Raw genomic sequence first — 24,147 nt, forward strand, 5'->3', positions numbered from 1 at the left:
AATGAATGAAAGCTGACAGAATTGACCTATGGGAATTTCTTTTTTCGTTTCTGTTGAATTACTTTTGCACATCATCATCAAGAATGGTTGGGTTGGTGCCGACCCGCTGTACCCCCCCCCCCCCCCCCCCGCAAAAACTTTCGACTGGTCACAGTTCTGCACAACACTTTTGCGCAACAGTCACATATTCACCATGTTGTGGGTGTCTCTTTTTATTGTTTTCTAAGAAAAGAAGGTGTCTTGTATGCTGTCACCTTTGAGTTTATATCAGATGATTCTCTTTGGTTGTCATTATACAGTCTCTGACATTGGCCACTAGTCAAAATGACATGTAGATTTGGTGTGGTATCAATAATTACATACAAAGTTACCTGTTTAATCAGTCTAGTGTAAATCTTCATAATATTGTTTTGGATGATTTTTCATGAATCTAGATTTCCTCATTTGTCTTATAAGTGTTCGAGGTCTACTTGTAAAAGTATGACTTACAGTGGACTTAGGAGTTTAAGACACAGGCTGTGCATACCGGTAATTCATTGAGTGTTTTCAACACAGGGCACTAGTGCTTTGAAAGTAATGGTCTGTCCTCAGTAAAAACACATTTAATAAGTTTCTTTGCTTCCGAAAGATCGGCAACCTTGTGAATCAGCTTCGTATGTAACACTCCACTCTCCTTTCTCCTGAAGCTCTTCCCACACTGACCACATTTAAACCACCTATTACTGTGTTTCTCTCGTCTATGGCGATGGTAGGCAAACTTATTGTAGTAGATTTTATTGCAGCTGTCACATGTCCAACACTGTAAAGTGAGCCAATTTATCCATTATTTCTTAGAATCTGTTGGTGCCCATTTCAAAAAATTTGTATGTCAAATTTGGCAATGACATAGACTGCTGTGGATTTTAGCTGACTAAAATGATTTTCACAAACAATGGGTTATAACTGGGAGAAGAGTAAAGGTGTCTTACTTAGCCCCAAGAACTAGTTGTGATTTTTTTTTGCTTCAATTGGTGACAGTAGCTCATGCTTTTAAGACCAATATTGCAATGTTGTATTTAATTCAGCAGTCTATGTTAAGTTCAAAACTACGGGCACCTTAACTCAGCTTAATGCAGTACCAATTAAAACATCTATACTAAAATAAATAAAAATTATATGTAGGAGTTTACCATAGGGGTTCACATGCAATTTCAATATCTGCCTGATAATGGATGAGAAAAGATGTGCAGCTTAAGGTGAATGGTGTCACTTAACCTTGGCCAGTCCAAGGAGGTATATGCTGCCTCAGTGTGTTAAATGAAGAAAAAACTAACATCTGTTTAAATGGAGTGCTTCAAGCCAATATTTCTCTTCCTATGCCTTAAAAATAAGAAGTTTGGATGTCAACTGATTTAACATCTTTGTCAGGATCACAGCATATTAAAATTTCTCACTCAAGGTCATAGAGAGTTTTTTTAGCAATGTTGTTTAGTAAGAAAAACAACAACAACTGTAGTATTCTCTTCATAAACATCACAAACTTTATCAGAACTTTATTGGAAATATTTACAAACCATTCTGCACAGAAATTTTCTAAAAGTTTTGCGATTCATAAAATGCTTTTCCAAGTTTCAAGTTTCTAGTTTTGAAGTCTCGTCATGGACGTTATGGAGAGTAACTGATAAATTCACTCCTGGCAGCAAAAAAAGCTAATTTTTAACTCAAGAACAAGTTATAGATGATAAGTTTCTAAAAAATCTTTTCTGTATTAAGGGCTTCTGTGCACTGCATACCTTTTAAAATATTATGAAAAGTGATTTTAAGTGTAAAATCGTATGTCATATCAAGTATATAATAAACAAGTAGATAACATACATGTGTTTAAAAAAAGTATTAGATTGGTGCAGTATAAACACTGTGACATCTACTTTTTAAAAACTACTAAATAATTATTTCAGTGTTAAATCCATTTTATTATCTATAATTATCAATTTTTTTTAGCTTGAAACATGTTCTTTGAAATAACAGGTTTCTCATCAAGGAAAAGAAAGGAATATATACAGAAACGTCAGTTGTAGAATTCTACTGTAACACTAGCAAAACAGTTGGGGAAAAACATTTTGGTCATATTACTAAAATAACAAGTAAGGAACAAGAATCAAAAACACCTTCATTTTATTTGTCTAAACACAAAATTATTTTCTTTTTTATTTCACTTTTATCAGTGACCTTGTGCACTTGAAGGAGGTGACGTTGTGCAACAGAATGCCTCAAGTACATGTGTTTGCAGAGCACGCACTGAAACTTTCTATTCGCATGGTGGTCACGATGATGCTGCATGAGAGACAGTCGACTGGAATAATGTCTTCCTCTGCACAGTTTACAAGTCCATACCTGCAAATGATCACATCATTGCTGCTGTGAAGTCACTATTTATACTTACTACCACACCATCATAAGCTAAATACCATCTGGACATGGTGAAAAAAATTTACCATATTTTGCAATTATGTTCTTTATAAGTTCAAGTTCCTTTCAAGTTTCATATAACTAACAAATTGTGCTTCCAAGTGTTCACTTTGTCACAGGTATTACGTAGGTGTAAAGAGTTCCTTTCTGATTATGAACAACATATATGTAACACTTCAAAAGTGCCTACAATCATATTCAATAATGAAGGCACTGTTTGTTTTAAAAGCTACTTTCCCCCATCTTTGTGTGGTTGAGGATAGGTGAGTGCTAGGGACTTTTTCACTGTTTTCAATCTGGCCTGTCCTCCAGTTAGTTTGTGTACCTGCATCAGATGCCTGGTAGCATTAGCATGCCTTCCAAATGTTCGCCGACAAACCACACATTGGAAGTACATGTTAGAGTGCTGGTCACGCTCATGCTGCTTAAGCGACATTAGACTCCTGTAGGCTTTACCATTGCACAGTTTACATTTCCACAACTGAAATATTCCCCCAAATGATACAAAAACACAGTATCAACAATTATTTTTATAATTATTCAAGTGTTACACAGTTTCTCTATGAATATTCATATTGAAGGCCGAACGAAATATCAGGTGTTCATTGTATCACAAGACATAATATAAATACGAAAGTTAAGCTAGGCTAAGACCAGTTGGGCCTAGCCTCATGAAAGAATGGAAGCATTCAGAGTCACACATCTTATTAGCTGTGTTGGTTCAACTCTGCAAGGGATTCTCTCTCAAGTGCAATCAGCACATGATAGTTAATGAACTTCCTAGCTGCTCAAGGAGGCATGTCAGACAATTATGCTGATTCCATGATTGCACTTTTGCAAAAAAAAAAAAACCTTCGCAGAGTAGGACTGACCCAGCTTGTACGATGAGTGAATATGAGAGCAGCCTAATGCTGGCCTTAACTGTAAGACTAAATATTTTTGTCCAAGTCAGCCCAGGATAAATATGTCATTATCTACTAATTTAAAATAAAGTTAATACCAAGAATTACCCATTCCTTACTTTTTGTACAACAGGCCCAATTTCATCATCATTTAAATAAAGTAGGCAGATCTGAAATTTTCAGTCTTCAAAACTTTGTCTCAGGCACTTTTGTGAATTAGGCATGAAACCCTTTGGGAGTACAACAGCGAGAGACTAAGAAAAAGCACTGGTCAGTCCTTGGCAAACTTATCCGATCATAAGTACAATAAGTCCCAAGCAGCGCATTTGATACAGAGTGTACAATAATATTGAGCAACCAAATTCTATGATTAAACAGTGTTTTCATCAAACCCTCACTGATTGGTCCTTAGTTCCTATTTTCTTTCATTCAGTGAGGGTTGTCTCTTGCAAGTTGTAATGTGAGACCTAGCCTCTGATGTATTGAAGAATCTATGTATGGTCCTCACATGTCGTAGCGCCACATGGTGGCGATTATACATCTTGTTACACAGCGTACACTTGAAACAGCGGTTACTGTGGTGGTCGCGGACGTGCTGCCGAAACGATAACTCATTTTTCCACACTTTTCCAACACAAAAATCACAACGCCAAACCTGAAAATGTGCAATTTGATTGGTGAAAGATGGAATGAAGCCAGGCATTTACTCATATCTGTATAAAATGTACAATTCATTTATGGCAGGTGATGAATAGCATTGTCTGTAAGGTTCATTTGGATAATCAACTGTATCAAAATATGCAAACACTTGGTGTTATAAATAATGGTACATTGCTGAAAAAGTACATTAATGAATAAAAAGAATTGTACAACATATTCAAGGATGGTGCTAGCCCAGACCTAGTGATGCAAACAGTTGTCCCTGAGCCAATCAAATATTTCATTTTACGGCCTTGTTTTCATCCCGCGATATACTCTTAACTGATACATTACGTTTGTATAGGCCCACTTTCGGTGTTGCATGTAACCAGGGCAAATATGTATAGGTGAATTTTTATCCAAAATCTTGAAGAAGATGCAGTTTTAAGGCTGATTGAGTGATTAATTCTGTTTATCCCTTGGTCTGTTGACTTTATTTGAATTTTAAAAGAAACAAGAAGTGGCTTATGTTACAGGGAATCCACGCTGGGTTCAAACATAAATTTAATATTTGATTTTGTAAGAGAGTCACATAAATGGAGCCTCTGTAATCATCAGGGCAAACTAATTAATTTAACAGAACTTGTTAAAGGGAATTTAATCTCCCATAATGTAATTGCATATTGGTACCTCTCAAAGTGAACAAGTGTTACGTAAGTTCAATGTGAAAAGTAACTTTGTTCAGCAATTTCAATTCTGAAATCTTCAACCAATGTCACAAAAAAAAAGTTGACTTGCAAGTATTCTAGGTATGGCTTCATTTCATTTTTGGCTTTAACTGCAATGTAACGCCCATTAAATTACAGTCACAGAAGCTATAGCCAAATGCTAATTTTTAAAGATAATTATAATATTTTATTGTCATTAAGCATCATGACATTTAAAAACCACTGCTTCTTTAAAAATCCAGAGTTACTGTGATATTTCTTTGCAAAACCTAATCATGCAACACAAATACCTATACTTAAAAACAGCTTTTCTCTTAACCGCACCACTACTATAAAAAAGTGAATGACGACATACTTCTAATATCTAGAGTGAACATTCAACATCACGTTATCCACTTGCTGTTAATAGCATATAGAAGACTTATTTAACAGCATTCACAACAGCAAAGTTCCATTTCATTTTCTTATCCAAGACACATGCTCACTTTCAGTTTTAATTCATATGTTTGACAAGAAACCTTAAAGTAAAACATACAAACCCCTTCTTTAAATACCACTCTTGGAACCATCAAAAGCTTCGATTGCACATAAAAGAGTAGACACAGAAATGACACACAGCAACACTGCGGACTCTTCTACACATGGCAGTTTAATGTGCGAAAATTACTTAAGATATGACAAACTTTCTTAAGTAAAAAAAAAACCAAAAAAAAAACCAAAACATTTTATGCCCACATTTAAGCTGTGGTTTACAACATAACAGTAAGTCTTATATCTCATTTCATTTCTTTGAGAAAGCTGATCTCGCTTTCATTTCTACATGAAAACGTATCAAGTTGAGTCTTCCTAATTCAACATCAAGATGTTGATGGTGGCCCAACAGGGCAAATTACCAAGTGTTTTTTAGCTTCTTGAATGTCAGCTATTTTGTGCACACTTCGTATATGGTGAATAGCATTATCCTTTCGCAAAATGGTCTTAGTGCAAATGTTACACCTGTGTGTTTCTTGCCTGTTGTGCTCTCGAAGATGCCTCTTTAATGCTTCCCAGTTTAGAAATCTCCTTCCTGTTCCACACTGTACACAAAACCATCCCTAAAATTACAGAACTGTTTTTGTGTACAACGCAATCCATTTAGAGTTTAGCAACATAACTCTATAACTTTTCATAAGCACACTAAAGTAAACACTGTATATTACTACAGCTATAAAATTACATTATAATTTTATTATTATTATTATTTTTTTTTTTTTGGGGGGGGGGGAGGAGAATAAAACAATGACACTTAAAACAGAACTGCAAGTGAAACTTATCTAAAAATAAAACATAGATTATCAAGGTCAATAAATTATAAAATATGCAAAGATTCATACAATGTGCACAATACATAAATACCCACAAAAAATTTTAAATTATTAAAATAGGAATCTCTTTTTTCCTTCAGAGATTTATTCTCCTGTTGCCACAAATAATCCCCCCCCCCCCCCGTCAAGTTTATGTGTGCTCAGATTATTAAGCTCTGTTCACAACCAAGTTGATCCGCAGACTAACTGAGCCATGGATCAAATATGGCGTGACCCACTAGAAAGCTTGCCCCATAGTCCCCCCTGGGAATCCTTTAGGGGTTTATCCAGCAAGCAGTTAGCCCCAGGATCAAATTGGTTGTGATCAGAGCCATAGGTTGCATTCAGAACAGTAGACTAACTAATCCCTGGATCAAATATGGCTGACCCACTTGAATGCTTATTACATAATCCACACATGAAATCAATTCAGTGCCTATTAGTGGATTAGATGATAAGCTTTTTAGTGTGTTGCCATATTTGAGCCGTGGACTAGTTAGTCCACTGTTCTAAATGGGGCCATAGAGTCCACAGGGCCAACTGGGTGTCACATTGTTTCTCAAGAGCCATTAATTAATAACACTGTTGTCTTTTTATAAACATTGTTGCCAATCCCAAGCATAAACACTGCAATTTCAGAAATAAATATATTCCCACATCGACATTATATTGATTGTCAATTACAATTGCCTGATCTTCAAAGAATAGACTCAGAACTTCGACAGGATTACTGAACAATTTGGGAACAAAAAAAGATCACATTAAACTATGTTTAAAATATTTGAAAAATCACAAGCACACAAACACACAAGAATGCCCTAAAAGCATCAATCAGTTATCCCCTTGACATTAAGCTGATCTGTTTGTTCATTATTCAAATACACTGTCACCAAAGTATCAGCGTCCAAATCCACATTGTGCTTCTTTTTCCCGTGCTTAACAACAACATGTTTTCTGTGAAAAAGTTTATCACAATTTGGGCATTTAAACCTTCGTCCTGCATGAATTTCCTGAACATGGCGCATCATTTCATGAACGTGTTGGAACATTTTCTGACAGTGAGGACAGGCACCTGGCTTACGCACATAAATTCGCTATGGAGAGAAAAAATTGAGGGATTCCATCAGCAAAAACTAAACTTGCGTGCACCATGCAGAATTTATGTCATAATGTATCAAACACAAATAATAAAGCACCAATATAAAATACTGATGCCTACAGCTGTGTTTATGAGAAAATGACAATATCTATAGTCACTGCTCACCATCAAATTTACAGTTCACTGAATGTCATCAAAATATAGGCCACAATACATAATTGTGCAACAATACAATATTTTTGGTTCAATCCAGAATTTTTTAATGATACATCAACCAGGCCATCTAAAATGATTATTCTGCCCAATTCAAAGATTTGTTGTTTATTAATACAAATTAAACAGTTAAGAAATGAAGAAGTCTTTAGGTCTTAAAATATCATTCTAGCCCTTACACATGTAAACAATAAAATACATCAAAAATTTATAAACATATACATTGGTATATATACAATGATAAAATTTACACCGTTTGGCAATAACTGGTCCATAGAATCTAAAATCATCACATCTGACACCTTCTTCTCTATAAAGAAGGTAACTTTACACCTATGCAGTAAATCAGTACCAAACATATAATAACTGTTCCTAAGGAAGATAGATAGGTGAAAATGAGCCTGGGATGTAAGCTTCCTTGTGCTTCAACTTGAAATGACTTATAACAAGAGTTTTTCTTTGAAAATGTCTCACACACATTGGGCATTTAAACCTCCGCCCTTCGTGTACTTCCTTTACGTGGCGAATCAGTTTATGTTTAACAACCTTGTGACAGTATGGACACGTTCCACCTTTGTTGCTATCGCCACGCTTGAGAGAAAATAGATGAAAAATTTAAACTTTATGTGTATATTCTAAAAATCATGCAAAAAATGCAATAATCTACAATTAAAACCTTGAGTGCTCAAAGTTAAAGGCAGGTTCACTGAGAATCATCAAAGCTTAGGTAAAAACATTTCATGACCAATAGTAAGGGAGAAGTAAGGGGATACTGTTGAATTTGAGTTTATCAATATATGGTTTCTTCTATTACTCATAAATCCTTATTTGATTTGAGGTCACACAATGAGTCTTAGACCTTCATATAGCAAAATGTTCATTTTGATGCATGTTTCAAAACTAGATCACCAAGGTATATCATAATATAGCTGTTGATAAGATTATGAAACATAAACATGTTTTGGAGTTCTAAGTATCTATTTTTTTAGTGATATGAATCTCACAATGGAGATATCAATCGAGACTGTCAAATTTCACTGACATCAACAAAAAATTAGATTTATTATGGGTTAATAAGATTTTAGATAGGATTTTCCTTGGTGATAAAGAGAAGAATGCTAAAATTCCGTTATTATGTGCAGACACACTATTTTGTGCATCATTATTTACATCTCCTTGTCTGTACATTTGACAGCTTTGCTGCCATGTTTATCTTTTGCAACAGAAAGTTCTAACACACATGTGCCTATTTGGAAAAGCAGTGCTCAGATGTAATGGCTCTCAGTTCTTTTCCCTTCATAGAGAAGTAATATCAAGATATATGCCATTTTAAAACACACTTTTGAGGTAATTTAAAATATCTGGCATCCTTCCATTCAAAAATACAACCTTAAAACAGAAAGTATGATTTTGTAAAAGATTTTAATTTTAATTCAAACAGTTGAGATATCAGTGTTCCCTCTGCTTTGAACATAAGGATGCAATGTATTGAATTTGAGCTGAAATGATCTTGGATCTAACCAAAAATCTGTAGTTCTGTTTTGCTTGTGACATTTCTTAATTGCTGACAACTTAATGAGCTTAAAAAAAGGAAAACAGCTCTGCTTGCAACTTGCTAATACTCTATCAATTAAAAAAGGCACAGCTTCAGATAAGGTTGGTAATTATACCTTCAAAAAGTAATGCCACACTCTGTATCTGAATACTGTTGTATTATTAATAGACACATTTCATGTGCTATACAAAACTGCATTTTATCAAAAAAGAGAAAAATATATTTTTTTAACGTCTGCCACAGAATTTATTCACGACTTATTCAACTAGACAGACAAAATACATTATTTTGGGATGTGAGATAAATAAATGGATACAGAAAATTTGTCAAGAGATATTGAAAAACATTACAAAAAATAAATTTTAAATATTTTAGTGTTTTTGGTTAATTTCTAAATTAAACATTTGGCAAATATTAAAGTGGAATGACATTATCTTCAATTATAATTGTATCATAATGGGTTTATAACCTAACAATTTCACATTCAAATTATAACAAAAAATGAAATAATTCATTCCTTTGGTAAAAATAATCAATTTTGTAATCTTAACAGATAGTAACATGGGACAATGATGACTGCCATCACATTTACTAAACATTTGACTGATATTCATTACTAGTTAAAAGCTGTTAAATGAAAAGCCATTCATTTAACACAAATTTCCACAAATTTTAAAGACAATGTCAGCTGAACTGGTATAATTCAAATAATTAAAAGCAAGCAGTAGATCTGCCCTTTCATATGTTGCTAGGTTAAATTTTTCTGGTGACCTCACTTTACAAAGCCATCCAGTTGTACTTTACATGAGTTATAAAAGTTTCTGGGTCTTAACTGGACTTATATTACTTGAGTTGAAGAAGTTGTGGTTCCCACTCACCCCCCCCCCCCCCAACCCCCATGAGATATCTGTCCTGTGCCAATTATGTTACAATACTGAAAATAGTTCCATCTGTGTTCAAAGTAAATGACTAAAATCCACATGAGGGGGCGGAATATCAACTCAAATAACTGAAATCCACCAATAAGTTCAAAAACTTCATTCTTGTTCTGTATAAAGATATATTGTCATAAACAAGTCTGATCTATAGACATCCTTATGTATCAGCTTTATGTGGCTTCAAGCTTTGCCTTTTCTTTTTCCTCCTCTTCCTCCCTTCATGAACCTCTCGTATGTGACGATTCAACCTGTGTTTGAGAACCTTCAAACAATATGGGCAAGTTCCACCGATATTGGTGTCAAAACGCTTTGGAGAAAAAAAATGGAAGAAAGCCTAAATTTCAGTATACACACATGTAGCTATTTAAAATATGGTGAATCAAAAACTTGGAAGAAAATCTGAATTTTTGACTTCTCAAATGTAATAACAAATAAGGAAAACATAGGTCTTATACACAAAGACATCCATTTTGCTCACAGAAGTATTGTGGTTCAGTTCACTGTCAGTCACTTAGGTGTTTCTCAAAAAATTAAGATACTGGATGGAATTCATGATTCATGAGGTTTAAAATGGAGAAAATTTCATAGGACCTATAGTAAAAGAAAATCTGCCAATTTCCTTATTAAGGAATACAAATCTTTCATTCCTGTTCTGTTGTTTTTGCCAATATTTCTTCAGATAGAACACTGTGTTCCGTAGGAAGATATATTGGCAAAAACAAGTCTGATCTATAGATATCCTTATGTATTAGTTTCATGTGGCTTATAGCCTTGTTTTTTCTTGCAAAAAGTTTCTTGCAAATTGGGCACTTAAACCTCCTTCCTTCGTGAACTTCTTGCATGTGACGATTCAGTCTGTGTTTGACAACCTTGAGACAATATGGGCAAGTTCCACCTTCGCGGGTGTCAATACGCTTTGGAGAAAAATTGAAGAAACCTACATTTCAGTATTCACATAGCTATTTAAAATATAGTTAACTAAAAATTTGAAAGCCTGAATTTCTGACTTCTCAAATGTATTCAATAAACTGGGAAAACATGAGTCTTATCCACAAAGTCGTCAGTCTATTTTGCTCACAGAAGGATTGTGGTTCACTGACAGTCACTAGAGGGTTTCTCATAGAACTAGTATGTGAAATTGAATTCATAATACATGTGGTTCAAAATCAAGCATATCTGACAGGGCACAGTATGTCTGGCTTTTCATATGTCCCTAGGTCATGTGTTTCTTGTGACTTAGCTTTGCAAAGCCATCTGGTTGTATTTTACAAGAATAAAGTTTCTGGGTCTATAACTAAACTTACTAGTTTGAGGAAGCAATAATGCAAAGAAATTGTGTTTCCCTCCTCCTTGTTCCCCCCCCCCCCCCCCCCAGAAACTTTAGTCCTGTGTCAATTTTGCAACAATACTGAGAAGAGTTCAAAGTGGACATCAAACTCTGCATGAGATGGAATCATTACAAAATCTTTAACTAAAACAATTGGTCTATCAATAGGTTCAAAAACTTCAATCCTGTTCAGTATGAAGATATATGTTGGCAAAAACAAGTCTGATCTTTGGATATTCTTATACACCAGTTTTAAATGACTTAGAGCATTGTGTTTTCTTGCAACAAGTTCCCTGCAAGCAGGGCACTCCTCCTCTTCCTCCCTTCATGAACTTCTTGCATGTGACGATTCAGCCTGTGTTTGACAACCTTGAAACAATATGGGCAAGTTCCACCTTTACGGGAGTCAGTGCGCTTTGGAGAAAAATTGAAAAAAAAACAACAACAACAACTAAATTTCAGTTTACACATGGCTATTTAAAATAAGGTTTATTTAAAAAATGAAGGAAATTTGAATTTCTGACTTCTCAAATGTATTCAATGATACAGAATACTGTAGGTCTTATCCACAAAGTCGTCAGTCTATTTTGCTCACAGAAGGATTGTGATTCACTGACAGTCACTAAAGTGTTTCTCATAGAAATCTGTGTTTATAAACCATTTGTCATGAAAAATGGTCATGATGAGTGAAAAACAGCCACAAGACTTTCAGGGTCCTCCTTTCTCTCGTGTTTCTCTTTCAAGTGCTTGACCAAGTTGTATTTTCTAGTAAAAGTTGTGCTGCAGATTGGACATGGGAATCTTTGACCTGCATGGACCTCACGTACGTGACGCAACATTTCGTTGGGATGGCAGAACTGTTTGTTGCAGTAGAGGCAATATCTTGACCTCTCAAGAGACAGGCTGCCAAGTACCTTCCAAGGAGATAAAATATGCTAAGTTTAAATCTTCTTTGGGTTAAAAATTAATTTGGTTGGGCATTGATATTGACAGGTTTTTATAACAGTTTGTTCTGACTGACAAGCATATACTAGCTGTTATTTTACCATCAGTAAGCAACATCATAGTGAAAGTTGGTAGGATTTCAAATGGTTCACAAGTGTCTCAAAACCTTCACAATCCAACATTTCAGTTGTATGCATTTGAAATAAATGCAATTTGTTTAACACTGTTTGAAATTTGTTTCTAAAACTGATGTTCATTATCAAGTTTGTCATTATAAAGTGAGATTCATAACAGATAATGAGGTAAAAAAACTAAGATTACATACTTAATATATTTTTATCACCTAAAGCATCTGTCTAAAAATCTTTATTTACTAAAAAGAGTGATGGCTGCGGCCCCTTTCTCCAGTCCTAATGTTTTGTTTTTATATGATTCACGACATAACTTTTTCTGCGGAACGACTTATTGCAAAGTGGACACTGTATTTTCTGTCCACTGTGCACTTCTTTCACATGGCGAGAGACATCATACCAACGATTAAAAGTTTTGTTGCAATATGGACACCTTCCCGGTACCTTGGATGCCTGCAAGAAAGCAAAGAAAACACTGGCTTTCAACCTGTCCAACAAGCCTGTCAAACATCCATTTGAGACAAAACCAGGTCTCTTGCAACAAAACTGATGCCATATCAATCTAGACCAGTATAAAACAATTACTCCGAATTAAAAAGCATATACCTATAAAAAGTGATGATTGGCATTCAGTGGCTCCAGTTTCCACATTTTTTTCCTTACAAAATACAAAGAAGCTCTTGTTCACTGATATCACATTTTCAGGAGCACTGTGGAAACTTAAAGATAAATGGCAGTAGAAGTCATGGCAATTTTTCAAAATTGCAAATGAATTATTATTAATAAGTTCATATTTGAATAATGCATCATAAAATAATCAAATTACATTTACAGACAGAGTGTGGAAGCTACTGCATTAATCTTTAGGTTGGTTTCGAATGTGCTGCATTTATCTAGTGATTCTCATTTTCATATCTAACATGAAACCATGGAAAAACAGGACCAAAGAGCCATATGCTATGCGGAATTCAAGAGGCACCACATCCCTCCAAGAGCCAAAAGTCGGTGTTTTTTAACACATTGAATGTATATTAAATAAAAACAAGATTAAAAAATATACAAAAGGATCAAAATACAAAAGAAAAAGAGAACAAAAACAAAGAGAATTTATTCATATGCAAAAAATGTAGGCATTTATATATTCTAGATGTTTCATTTGGCTCTCCACTCTATACTTAAATTAATTACATTTATGACAAAAAGTGCTTTTTCCAAATGTCATATCTAGATGATCATTTTTAATTTTTAAGATGCTCAAATATGACTTTATGCCTCCATCACAAATATACCCACAGACATTTACACTATCATCCATGCCAATCAAATAACCTACACAGGATATTGGTTGTTTAACATTTGGCCAATCAAAGCCTCTTTTATTAGACAGCCCCACTAATGAACTGTCTCCAAAATATATTTGACATTGTAACTCATAAATACCAGTATCAAATATCATGACCTTAGAAATTAAAGTAGATATCAAATATTCAGTGAGACAAATTATCCGAAATATAATCAGTCAACATCAGTTATTATCAGTTACAAAACAATTCTGTGCACATTTCATTTGTGTGGTTGCAAAGAAGCCACAATGTAAGTTGTGCTCTCTGGGCACTGAAGTAAAAAAGAAAGGAATTAAAGGCTGACATTCTGAGCCAAAACTGACCAGACTGAACAACATGCTTTAATGTAAGTTTTAAAAGCTCTAGTTTTCTGTCTTAGTCTTTTTATTGTTACTGAACATTTTGGTATGGTAGATAAGCTATGGTGGGCTATATAGCCTGCTCTCTTTTGAGGAAGAGGGGTGGTGGTACAATCTTTTCCTTACATCAAGTGAGCCGTAGAACGGGGAGTGGAGCTCTAAATATTGCAATCCTCCATTAGAGAATTTTTGACTAAAAGTACATGCTTTTCCCAATCGTCAGACGTGGAGTTAACAGAATGATCGCTTTTAAGATGCTCATATACAGCTTTTAATCGTGACAGTTTTCTCTTGCAGTATTTACATTCATATCGCCGCTTCATGTGCACTTCTCTCATGTGACGAATGCAAGAATGTCTGTTTGAGAAGGCTTTCTTGCAAAGTTCACACCAGTTTGTTTCACCAGGTATCTGCAAAATACACATGGGTTTAACCAAGTGAATGGTCAAGAGTCCTGATGCATGTTGGCGAAATTAATTTATTAAAATGGATCTGTAGGTGCTCAGAGGTTGTCTAATTATACTGTTATACAATTAGGCCACATAACTGGACAGCTGTCTTTTGGATTAGCAATTTTAATTTTGTTGTGCTATCTATTCAGGTTTTTATCATTGGGACAAACCTAAATATCCTGTAATGCTATTGAAATTTATTTCGACTCACAATTTTTTAAAATCCTGCTTAAAACCATAAAATGTTATATTTTATACATGCAACTATAAAACATACCATTGTATACATACATAAACATATAAAAAACTTCTTACAACATGGTTCATAATGGGAGTGCTACTTAAAATATCATTATCAAAAAACTAGTCAGTGATTTCACCATCCCATTCTATGACTTGCAAATGTTGCCGTTTTCTACAAAGCAATAGTTCCAGACAGTAACTTGACCATCTGCTTGCCTAAATTGTTCTCATGTAATCCTTCTTTTTTTTGAGATTTTATATTGTTATTTTTCTACTAATTATTTGTCCCAGATGTAAATTTGATAATGTGTTTTGCAATTTGTTTTCTTCCTGGGTTCACCCTTATTTGGTGCTTTTCCTGCAAGTGGTGCCTCATGTAGGCAATACGTTTTGCATTATGTTGGCAGTAAGCACAGCGAAAACGCTGTGCCTCGTGACTTTCTCGTTGATGGCGGCGTAGATTAGCCCTATTATTAAATTCCTTGTCACATCTATTACAGGAGAAATCTTCTTTGTTCTAAAAAGGAGAAAACAGTTGGAAAAATTGATACTTATATACACAATAAATGGTGATTTTCTCTTTACGAATACTCATGCCAGTTTTGTTCATATTTTAGCTTGACAAAGAGGTATTTTGAATAAGTACACTTTATATGGTTTTCTTTTTAAGATTTACAAATGAAGAAATTGGCAAATTTTTCAAATTCTAGATTAGGAAACAGGTATTTGAACAATAATCAGGAAGAAAAATACCGATTTCCAATAATAATTGCTGCACATTTTTTTAATAGACTCCATATAAATGTTGATATACATAACCATAATTCCAACTATGAAAATATGATAAGGATTTTCTTCATTACAGTGAAAAAATCCCTTTCATCATCACTGACATAGGAGAATACTTCATAAACATACAAAATTTCATTATTCAAAACACAAGCAGGTACAGTCTGTGAGAGCTAAGTAACTTTTTGTTACTAAAAAAAGAACAAAGAAAAAGAAAAGAAATGTATGATTGTTAAAAAAGAACATATACCAACTGTATTTCCAGAAAAGTTGGGGATGAGATAAACAATACAGCTGTGTTCAAAAACGTACATGATATATTTCATCATGGAAATTTGGCCAGGTAAGCCAGTCTAGGTTGTTTCACTGAGTTTACTACAAGACAATTTCACCCATCAAATTTTAGTCACAGGTGAATTCATTACAGTAAACTTGTTAAACCAAGTTCACAACATATCAACTTGTGTTTATAGAAAGTAATTCTGAAAATTAACTTTAAGAAGTGAATATCAACTATGATCATCTGACATATGAGCCTGCAGGGCTTCAATGGAGGAATATATCTCTGGGCATTTGGTACAAGGCATCGGCTTCTTGCAGTGGACCTTAGTAATGTGGCGTCGCAGAGCTTCTCTCCTCCTGAACCCTTGGTCACAATCATGACACGTGTGACGCTGAACATTGGAATGATAGTCTAAATGTTCCTGATACAACTGACGAATAACAAACCTCTTCCCACAATGCTCACATTCGTAATTCCCTTGCGCTCCATGCGCCGAAGAAAGGTGGTAGCGCAGTCCAAATTTACTGTCAAACGGTTTGGCACACACATTGCATCGATGTGCAAATTGTATCTGATTGGAGTTGTCCCCATGAAATGATATTATGTGACGTTTTACATGGGCAATTCTATCTGCACTAAATTGGCAGTGTGGGCATTTTCTTCTGTTAAAGGCAACCTAACAAAGAAAATAACACTTTTTTTGCCGGCAAACCTAACATCAATGAAATTCTCTGTTCACAGTTATCACAGGCCCAAGCCAACCTATTTTATCAGCCTTGTGTGCTGGTTGTATGCATGGGTTGATAAACAGTGGTTTGAAAAAGAGGTTTAAAATGTCGACTGATGCAAGTGTTACGCGACTTTCACAATAAACCACAAACTAAAAATTGGAAGTCATAGATCTGTTACACTTTTCAGAAGTCAAAGATCTGTTACACTTTTCAAGATAGAGGTTTACACACACACACATACACACACACACACACACACACACACACACACATCTAAATTTATAACAGGGCAGCTGTCATAGAAGTGGATTATTGTACATCATATTATATGGCTGTTTACAATAACGTTTCCCAGCTGGATTTTAATTTGACTGTGCCTAAAACCAATAAGTTTACACATAATTTAAATCTTTACAGAATTCATCTCAATCTTTTTCTTTGAACTCCATGTCTAGACCAAAGCAGCAGCTGCAGTTGTATTTATAAACATGAATAGTTTTATTAGCAAAACTCTATTACAAACATTAATATGTAGGAAAATATCTCCTGCTGGTTAAAAAATAGCAGTTTTAAAGTAGCTTACAGAACTTACAAGTCTACGAATGGCAAAATAGAATAATTTTAAACAGGTTGTATAGTCTTAATGCTCCATGGCTCATAGCAAATGTGTGTAAGCAAAAATGAACAGAACAAAACTCTTTGCACTGTTTTCTTTGTATCTGAACAGCCATGAATGGGTAAAAAACTAGAACAAGTTCTCTCTTTCTGATCCATATGAAAACTGTCCAATTTATCTTCTAAGTAACAAAGAATTGATATACAAACACTTTTGTTGGTGAACTTTTAGAACATCTTTACGAGAAAAATGTTTGCCACACCCATTACAATCAAAAGTTAACTTTTTGTGGATGTTCATGTGGCGAAGAAAATGTTGTCTGCGTAGAAAACTTTTAGGACACAATGGGCACTGAACCCTCCCTGATGACTGTGTTTTCTGTCCAATATCCTACAAACAACAAAAGAACCTTTATTTGTTTTAATGTAGCTGTTCTGCCCTTTTCAGGGCCACAGAATTAAAACTAACCAAAGCACTCACAGATATGTCACTTGGCCAATTAGCTCCAAAATTATTTTTAAATTTGAAACTTTTATGTTCCTATAAACTTCTGTTATCAGCAGTTGTGACTTAACAACTTGTGTCTCTTTAAAGAATCCTTCCTCAGGTAAGCTTTCCCACAGACATCACAATCAAATACTGGTGTGTCCTTTTTATGATAGTGCATTAAATGGCGAGAGAGTCCACAAGCCTGGGCATATTTTTTCGGACACTGGCGACAGCAGTACCACCCGTCAGCAGACATAAATTGACTTAAAGAAACCTAATGCAGGATAAAAAAAAGTTGTAAGAGACTCATTTATGATTAGATTTTTGTTATTGGTATATCTATATTTGTCATAGGATTTCCAGCAAGTCACCTAGAAAATAGCTCTATTAATAGTCAATTTTTCAGCATTGCGGATAAAAAGATACTTATTAAAATAGTAATTTATTAACATTTCAGAAGATACTTTTTTTAAAAAAATACATTTTGACTCTTTGTCCAAGGTTTAAAGCACCCTTAATAGCTGTCTAAGCTGCTTTTGAAAATGAACAGTGTAGCTAAAAAACTAATGAACCCAGCTTAACTTTCTGGAATCCACACATACATGCCAGGCTGGTGCCACAAAAGCTTTAAATTATACAGCTTTTTTTTTAAATTGGGCCATTCCTTTTTTCCTCAATCTTTCAATTTTTTTTATTTAACTGTAAGATATTTGTTGGATTCACTTCTCTCCTCCCAGCCCCCTCAAAAAAGAAAAAAAATCCTTAACATCTGTTTTGCTAATGTTCATCGTCACTTCATAGTTCTCTTGCCATGAGTTAAATCAATACATTGTGCTTTTCAGGTATATTTCTTCAAGTGCCCCTTATACAATCTAATTGAGGTAATTTTTCTGTAAATGTTACGTGATATGATACACTGGAGATAGTATGCAAGAAAATCTTTCACAAGGTTCGAGAAAACAAGACAATAATCTCAAGCAAAACTTACATATGTCAACAACAACAATAGTAAAAATCTACAAGATCATATGCCATCAAGTAAATTAGACAAATACAACAGTTCATTGAATAGGAATCGCTGGTGGTTCAAGTCTTTAATATTGTCTTAAATTTCTTTAAAATACAGTGACCAAAAATTATTTCTTTAAATAGCAATTGTCTGAGAAAAAAGTTATAATGATAATACCTGTCTATTTCAAAATATGAAAAATAAAAATAATGATAACAGTTGGGTCCACAAAAACTCAAACCATTCTATGTTGAAACCTCATGTAGCTTTCTTGAGACAATATCATTATTAAGACCATAGCTATCTCCTAACCATGATTCTATAATATTGCATAATGCCATTTAAATTAAATTTTAATATTAGCCCCAGACTTTGGCTGTAATGTACCCATCTCTAGACTTGGATTGCAGAAATGTTTGCCTCCCTGATCAGTGCTGCCAAAGTTTTGCCATTTCTGCTTCAGATAGAGTGAATCCAAAGGAATACATTTATTCAACTGCAGTTGACTTATCATCAGTGTGTATTGAGGCCAACTCTCCTGTTTTATGAATCATAGTTATGTGACGTTTAAGGTTATAGTTTCGATTTGACTGATAATGGCAATGTGGGCATTTCAATTTCTTCGGAGTCTTTAACTGCAAATGCCGAGTGGAATCTTCATCTTTAAACTGCGTCCTATGCAGAGGTAGGGAACAGTGAACAAAGGGTATGGGAGTCTAAACAAACGAATAGAAAAAAATCTTCACTGAAAACATCTTATGACAACTGTATGACTACTTACTATTAAGATTTTGGAATATGCCTTCATGTAAGTCTTGTCACTGGTGCATAAGTAAATTTTCTATTCCGAGTAAAAACATCACTGTATTATGAACCTAACTGTGTGTTACACAGAAGCATAATTAAATAAATAAATAAATAAATAAATAAATTAGTTTCCAAAAGTAGATTGATCTGGAATTAATTGTATCTCCTTTTACATTCTATCACATTTGTAGATGACTTGATACTGGGGCTATCACTTTCAAATGAGGTCACAAGGATAAAATGTTTTATTGATCAACTTCTTCTCATAAAACATTTCTTTTTATAGATCTAACTGTTATAAAAACATCATTATACGAATTAAACACCTCAATAGCTATTGACTTCTTAAATACTACTGCTGCTAAAAAGGTAGAGTACCTATAATAAAAAGGATGCTTAGGTCACAAAGCATATTTTCAATTTAGCTACAAACTTTGATATCTACTGTACCTAATTTTTTAAAAATAAAATTTAAAATTTTTGATAATCAAATGTATGTGACAAAGCTCTTCTGCCCTTTCAAACAGGCCCCTTATTCCATAAACTCAGACAACCTGCTGCCACTTCTAGTTCATTTGACTTCAACATTGTGCATCCTCTTAATGTGTCCTTTCAGATTATAGTTTCTATTTGATGAGTATTGACAGAATGGGCATTTCAGATAATGTTTAACACCCTTTAACTCTGCCTTGTTTTCTCCTGCTTTCATCTTACTGGCTGCCTACAGAAGAGAAGGATTTCATCTTAAAAAGACATCAACAGAATCTTAAGAGTATCTTAAAAGATCTGAAGCTTCCATTTTATTTTACAACTCAGCTCACAGGTAGGTTTCCAGACAGGTGCTACAAATGGTTTCCACTACACTTCATTGTATATATAAATGACTAAAGGCCAGACATCTCCTATAGTCTGCATTGTAGAAAGCATTCCTAACATTTCGTTTTATTATTCTTTATTCCAAGAAAACATTGTATAATTAGGACAGTGTACATGTATGTAATATCTTTTCAGAAAGATGTTGACTTCATTTTTGCCCCTCTGTATTTGACTTATAACTCTCCTGTATTGGATGAATCTTCAGTATAGAAGTTTATGAACTTATTAGTTAACTCAAATCAGTACTGCATATTTTGCAAGAAATTCATTTATTTGCTGACAAGGGAAAACTATTCAGCCCAGAAATCAAATATGGCTACTTGTAGGTCCATCTATACTCAGGCCTACCCAACTACCAGACTCGGCACCGAATGATCCTGAATTCACCGGTAGATCAGACCACACTACCCATTTTCAAGGAGTGTGTCGGATCGCATTACACAGGATCAATCCCTGAACAAATTTTGAGTGGTGATGCAATGCTTTTCAACCCCGCTGAGAATCGTCACTATCACATCGCGTACTAGGCAAGATGACGCGGTGTCGCGTCTGATACTGTGTAATGCGATCTGACACACCTTCAAAACGGGTAGTGTGGTCTGATATACCGGTGAATTCAGGATCATTCGGTGCTGAGTCTGGTAGTTGGGTAGGCCTGTATACTGAACAAAAATATAAACGCACAAAACTAAAATGGTCAGTTGAAATGGATAATCATGAAATATGCCCAGGTTGATGGTTTATTTGTGAACTGATGGATTTGTTTTGATCAATTATAGTGGTCTGGTTTCACTTGGCCGCTCCCCGTGAGTATACTCAAAGGTTCAGTTTTTACACCCATAAGACTAATGGAGCATGAGGGAATAGAGGTCAATCTGCAAGACCAATACACAGACACTCTCTGCCGTCTAGGCAATAAAAGGACACACCAAAATGTGTATTTCTGCCACTTGTCAACATGCCACAGATGTCTGGAACCATGAGGGAGCATGCCATCAGCATGCTCAATGCTGGCTTGTCAGTAACAGAAGTTGCAGCATGCCTGAATGTGCATCATTCCACTGTCAGCCGTCTGGGAACGTCTGGGAACGCGCTTCAGAGACACTGGTAGCATTAGGAACCACCCTCATGCACCATGTCGCCCAACAAACACCTGTGGAATTCAGCCATCATGTTCCAGCTCTGGAGAATGTTTGCCAACTGCGAGTAGCACTCCAGGAGGAATGGGATAATATCCTTTAGGCCTCTACTGACAACTTAGTGATGTCCATGCACCGCTGGTGTACTGCTCTGCACAAATTTAATGGCATCTGTGAACTCAGGATGTTGACCCCCATGGTGTATTTGATGCCCTAACTCTTGGACTATGCATTTAAACTTCCCCTAATGCTATCAAAGTGATGTCTATTTGTCGAGAAAAATATGCTGTTATTTTTGGCTATATACTCTAGTTCCATATATGAAAATAAATCTACATATTCTTTCGTGCGTTTATATTTTTGTTCAGTATAATTTTTCACCATAGCCTTCAAAAACTAGCCTATTGCATAACAACATATATTCTGACTTGTTTAAGTGAAATTTTAACCATCTGGAGAAAAAAGTGATGAAAAGAAAGTGATTTGCCCGAGCAAAAAAAATTCTATCTCTATCTCAGTCTCTACTTGGGCCACAGATTGATTTTTCCCCAGATACTCATAATTATGTCTCTGGTTAATTCTATGCTCTTCCCTGTACTGTGAGTCCATAGATGAACTATGTATGTATTGGATTGATGTTATCACTTTGCTGGCCTCTGGTACACTCTATACTGTAAATCTCACGGTGAGTGTTCTTAATATATAAAACCCACTATAGCCACCAAGTTTACAACATAAAAATTATCCACTTCCAGACCATGCGACTCTTTTCTACAGGTACTGATTGAATACTCCCCAATAAGGAGAGGAATTTTTAATAATTTGAACTATACACAATTTACATGCTTAAGTCTCAATTTCAATATTGTATTTTTTTTTTTTTTTTTTTTGTAGTAGTAGTAGTAGTAGTAGATATTTTTGAAAAAGATCCTTTCAGCTTCAAAGCGTGTTTTAACTGAGTATTTGACAGCAAACTAATTTTTTGTTCATATCATAATCAATCCAGAAGTCCAACATGGTTAGATGTAGATTGATCTAATACTGTATCATGTATATAATCTGACCACATAACATATGTATTTTCCAATCTTGTCTTCCATGTACTCCTGTTCTTCTTCAAAACAGATTGTGATCGAAAAGCTAAAATCTTTTTTTAGGATTTTTTCCTCTACAGTGACGGCGTAGATGGCGCTGAAGGTAGTATCTGCATGTGTAAGCAACTCCGCACCAGGGGCAGTTTCTCTTCTGTACATTATGCTGACTTGCCATATGGCGCCTTAAATTGCTTCGTTGTGAAAATTGTTTGTGACAAACTGTGCAGAAAAGGTCTCCATCCTCCTGTAAGAGGGCAAGATATGATATAAAGGCTTATGCACCATTCAACTTTCTATTGTTCCAAAACACTATTTTATTAACCAGTCAGAAGCAAAAGCACATTCTGTTGGGGTAAAGGGTAGGCTTCAGGAGAGGGCGACAGTCCACACCCCACCTTCAGCCTTCCTTTTACATGTCAGTCATGGTGATGGAGCATGACTAAAAAGTCCTCCCCCCTGCCCTCAAAAACTTTTCTCCTCTTATTTTGGTGTCACTTCACATATGACTTTAGTTCAAGTTCAAAAGTTCAGCAATTAAAAATATGACATCACATAGATCAAGCCCAATCGGGTTTCCCTACATGTGAATAAACCCAAAACGCACAAATAACATATATATTGTAAAATGTATTTGTTCCTTTCATCAAGAGACAAAACAGTACAATAATTATGCAGTGCCTGTATATACCCCCAGGTGCAATTCTTAAATAATAAATGAAAAAAATTGTTATATTCAATAGCCAATGACTAAAATTATCAAATTTGTTTTCACCGAAAATGCTTCAGAAATTGATGAAACCTTGCAAATATGCAAAACATCCCCACATATAATCTCACTCAATAGTTTTTCTGATGTATGTTGCAAAATGTTGGCAAATAGACTAAACCAACTAACAGCGCTGTAAAACACCCAATTAAAATCTGCTTCAATTATCAATTTATTACACATGAACTGTGTTTAAACATAATTTTTGGACAGCCATTACTAGCACATACACAATTACTTCTTTTATAACTTCTCCTTAATATAACTCAGATCTCTTTCAGTTGTTATTCCTGGCTTAATTTTGCTAGGAAGTCATAGTCAAGAAGTCAATAATGATAGACTGATAGTCAATTAGTTTATTTGACATCTGACAGCAGGTGCCATAGTCACTACATTAGAGCAATATTTAGCAATTACACACATCCAATAAAATCACTCTCTACATCATTTTTATCTCATTACAAATATACCATTTACTACAAAACAAAATGTTCATAGATCCCATTTCCAAACTTCTGTGGTTTCATCATATTAATTCTCTATATAGCTGCTTAGCTTAGATGTAAATTCATTCACAGTTACTCATCATGTAACTTTCTCCAAATAATGATCATTCTTCCCACTTGCAAACCTAGCTCTACAGATGGTACGCATGTGATGTTTTAGGTAGTCTGTACGTTTGCACTTCACTCCACACCATGGACATTGCTGAGTTATTGATGAATGCTGAATGGAAAGGTGTCTTTTTAAGTTCCCTCGTGTGGAAAACCTCCTAGTGCATATTGAGCAAACAAGATCCTCCAAGTTGCTCTCCTACAAAGAAGCAAGCAGAGGATGAGGATCAGGCCTCATAACCGTATGCTATCATGAACCTTAGATTTGG

The 24,147-nt window shown here is 34.9% G+C and overlaps 1 protein-coding gene across 28 annotated transcripts in view; it reads right to left on the reverse strand.

The window, feature by feature from the left end:
• Positions 1-24,147, reverse strand: part of LOC106170880 (uncharacterized) — a 54,277-nt gene that overhangs the window by 6,955 nt on the left and 23,175 nt on the right. Inside the window, exons 4-5 of one of the 28 annotated variants that reach the window (XM_013550901.2) lie at positions 12,669-12,721; positions 11,649-12,106 (exon numbers count right to left, since the gene is read on the reverse strand). The exons of 5 other annotated variants lie outside the window; for them this stretch is intronic. In XM_013550901.2, the coding sequence (XP_013406355.2) occupies positions 11,932-12,106; positions 12,669-12,721 (228 nt within the window). In that variant the 3' untranslated portion in view covers positions 11,649-11,931. Of the gene's footprint in view, positions 1-167; positions 800-2,137; positions 2,374-2,404; positions 2,930-2,965; positions 4,006-4,878; positions 5,812-6,706; positions 7,155-7,525; positions 7,964-8,777; positions 10,173-10,241; positions 10,780-10,908; positions 11,607-11,648; positions 12,107-12,668; positions 12,722-13,356; positions 14,381-14,430; positions 15,183-15,444; positions 16,414-16,844; positions 17,475-17,526; positions 17,848-17,999; positions 19,299-19,619; positions 20,111-20,515; positions 22,743-23,412; positions 24,078-24,147 lie in introns of those variants that run through there. 22 more of the 28 variants (XM_013550894.2, XM_013550904.2, XM_013550888.2 and 19 more) reach the window with 22 other exon arrangements.

Source organism: Lingula anatina, chromosome 2 (genome assembly GCF_051362555.1).
Source record: "Lingula anatina isolate TDL-2025a chromosome 2, LinAna3.0, whole genome shotgun sequence".
Taxonomy (NCBI): Eukaryota; Metazoa; Brachiopoda; class Lingulata; order Lingulida; family Lingulidae; genus Lingula; species Lingula anatina.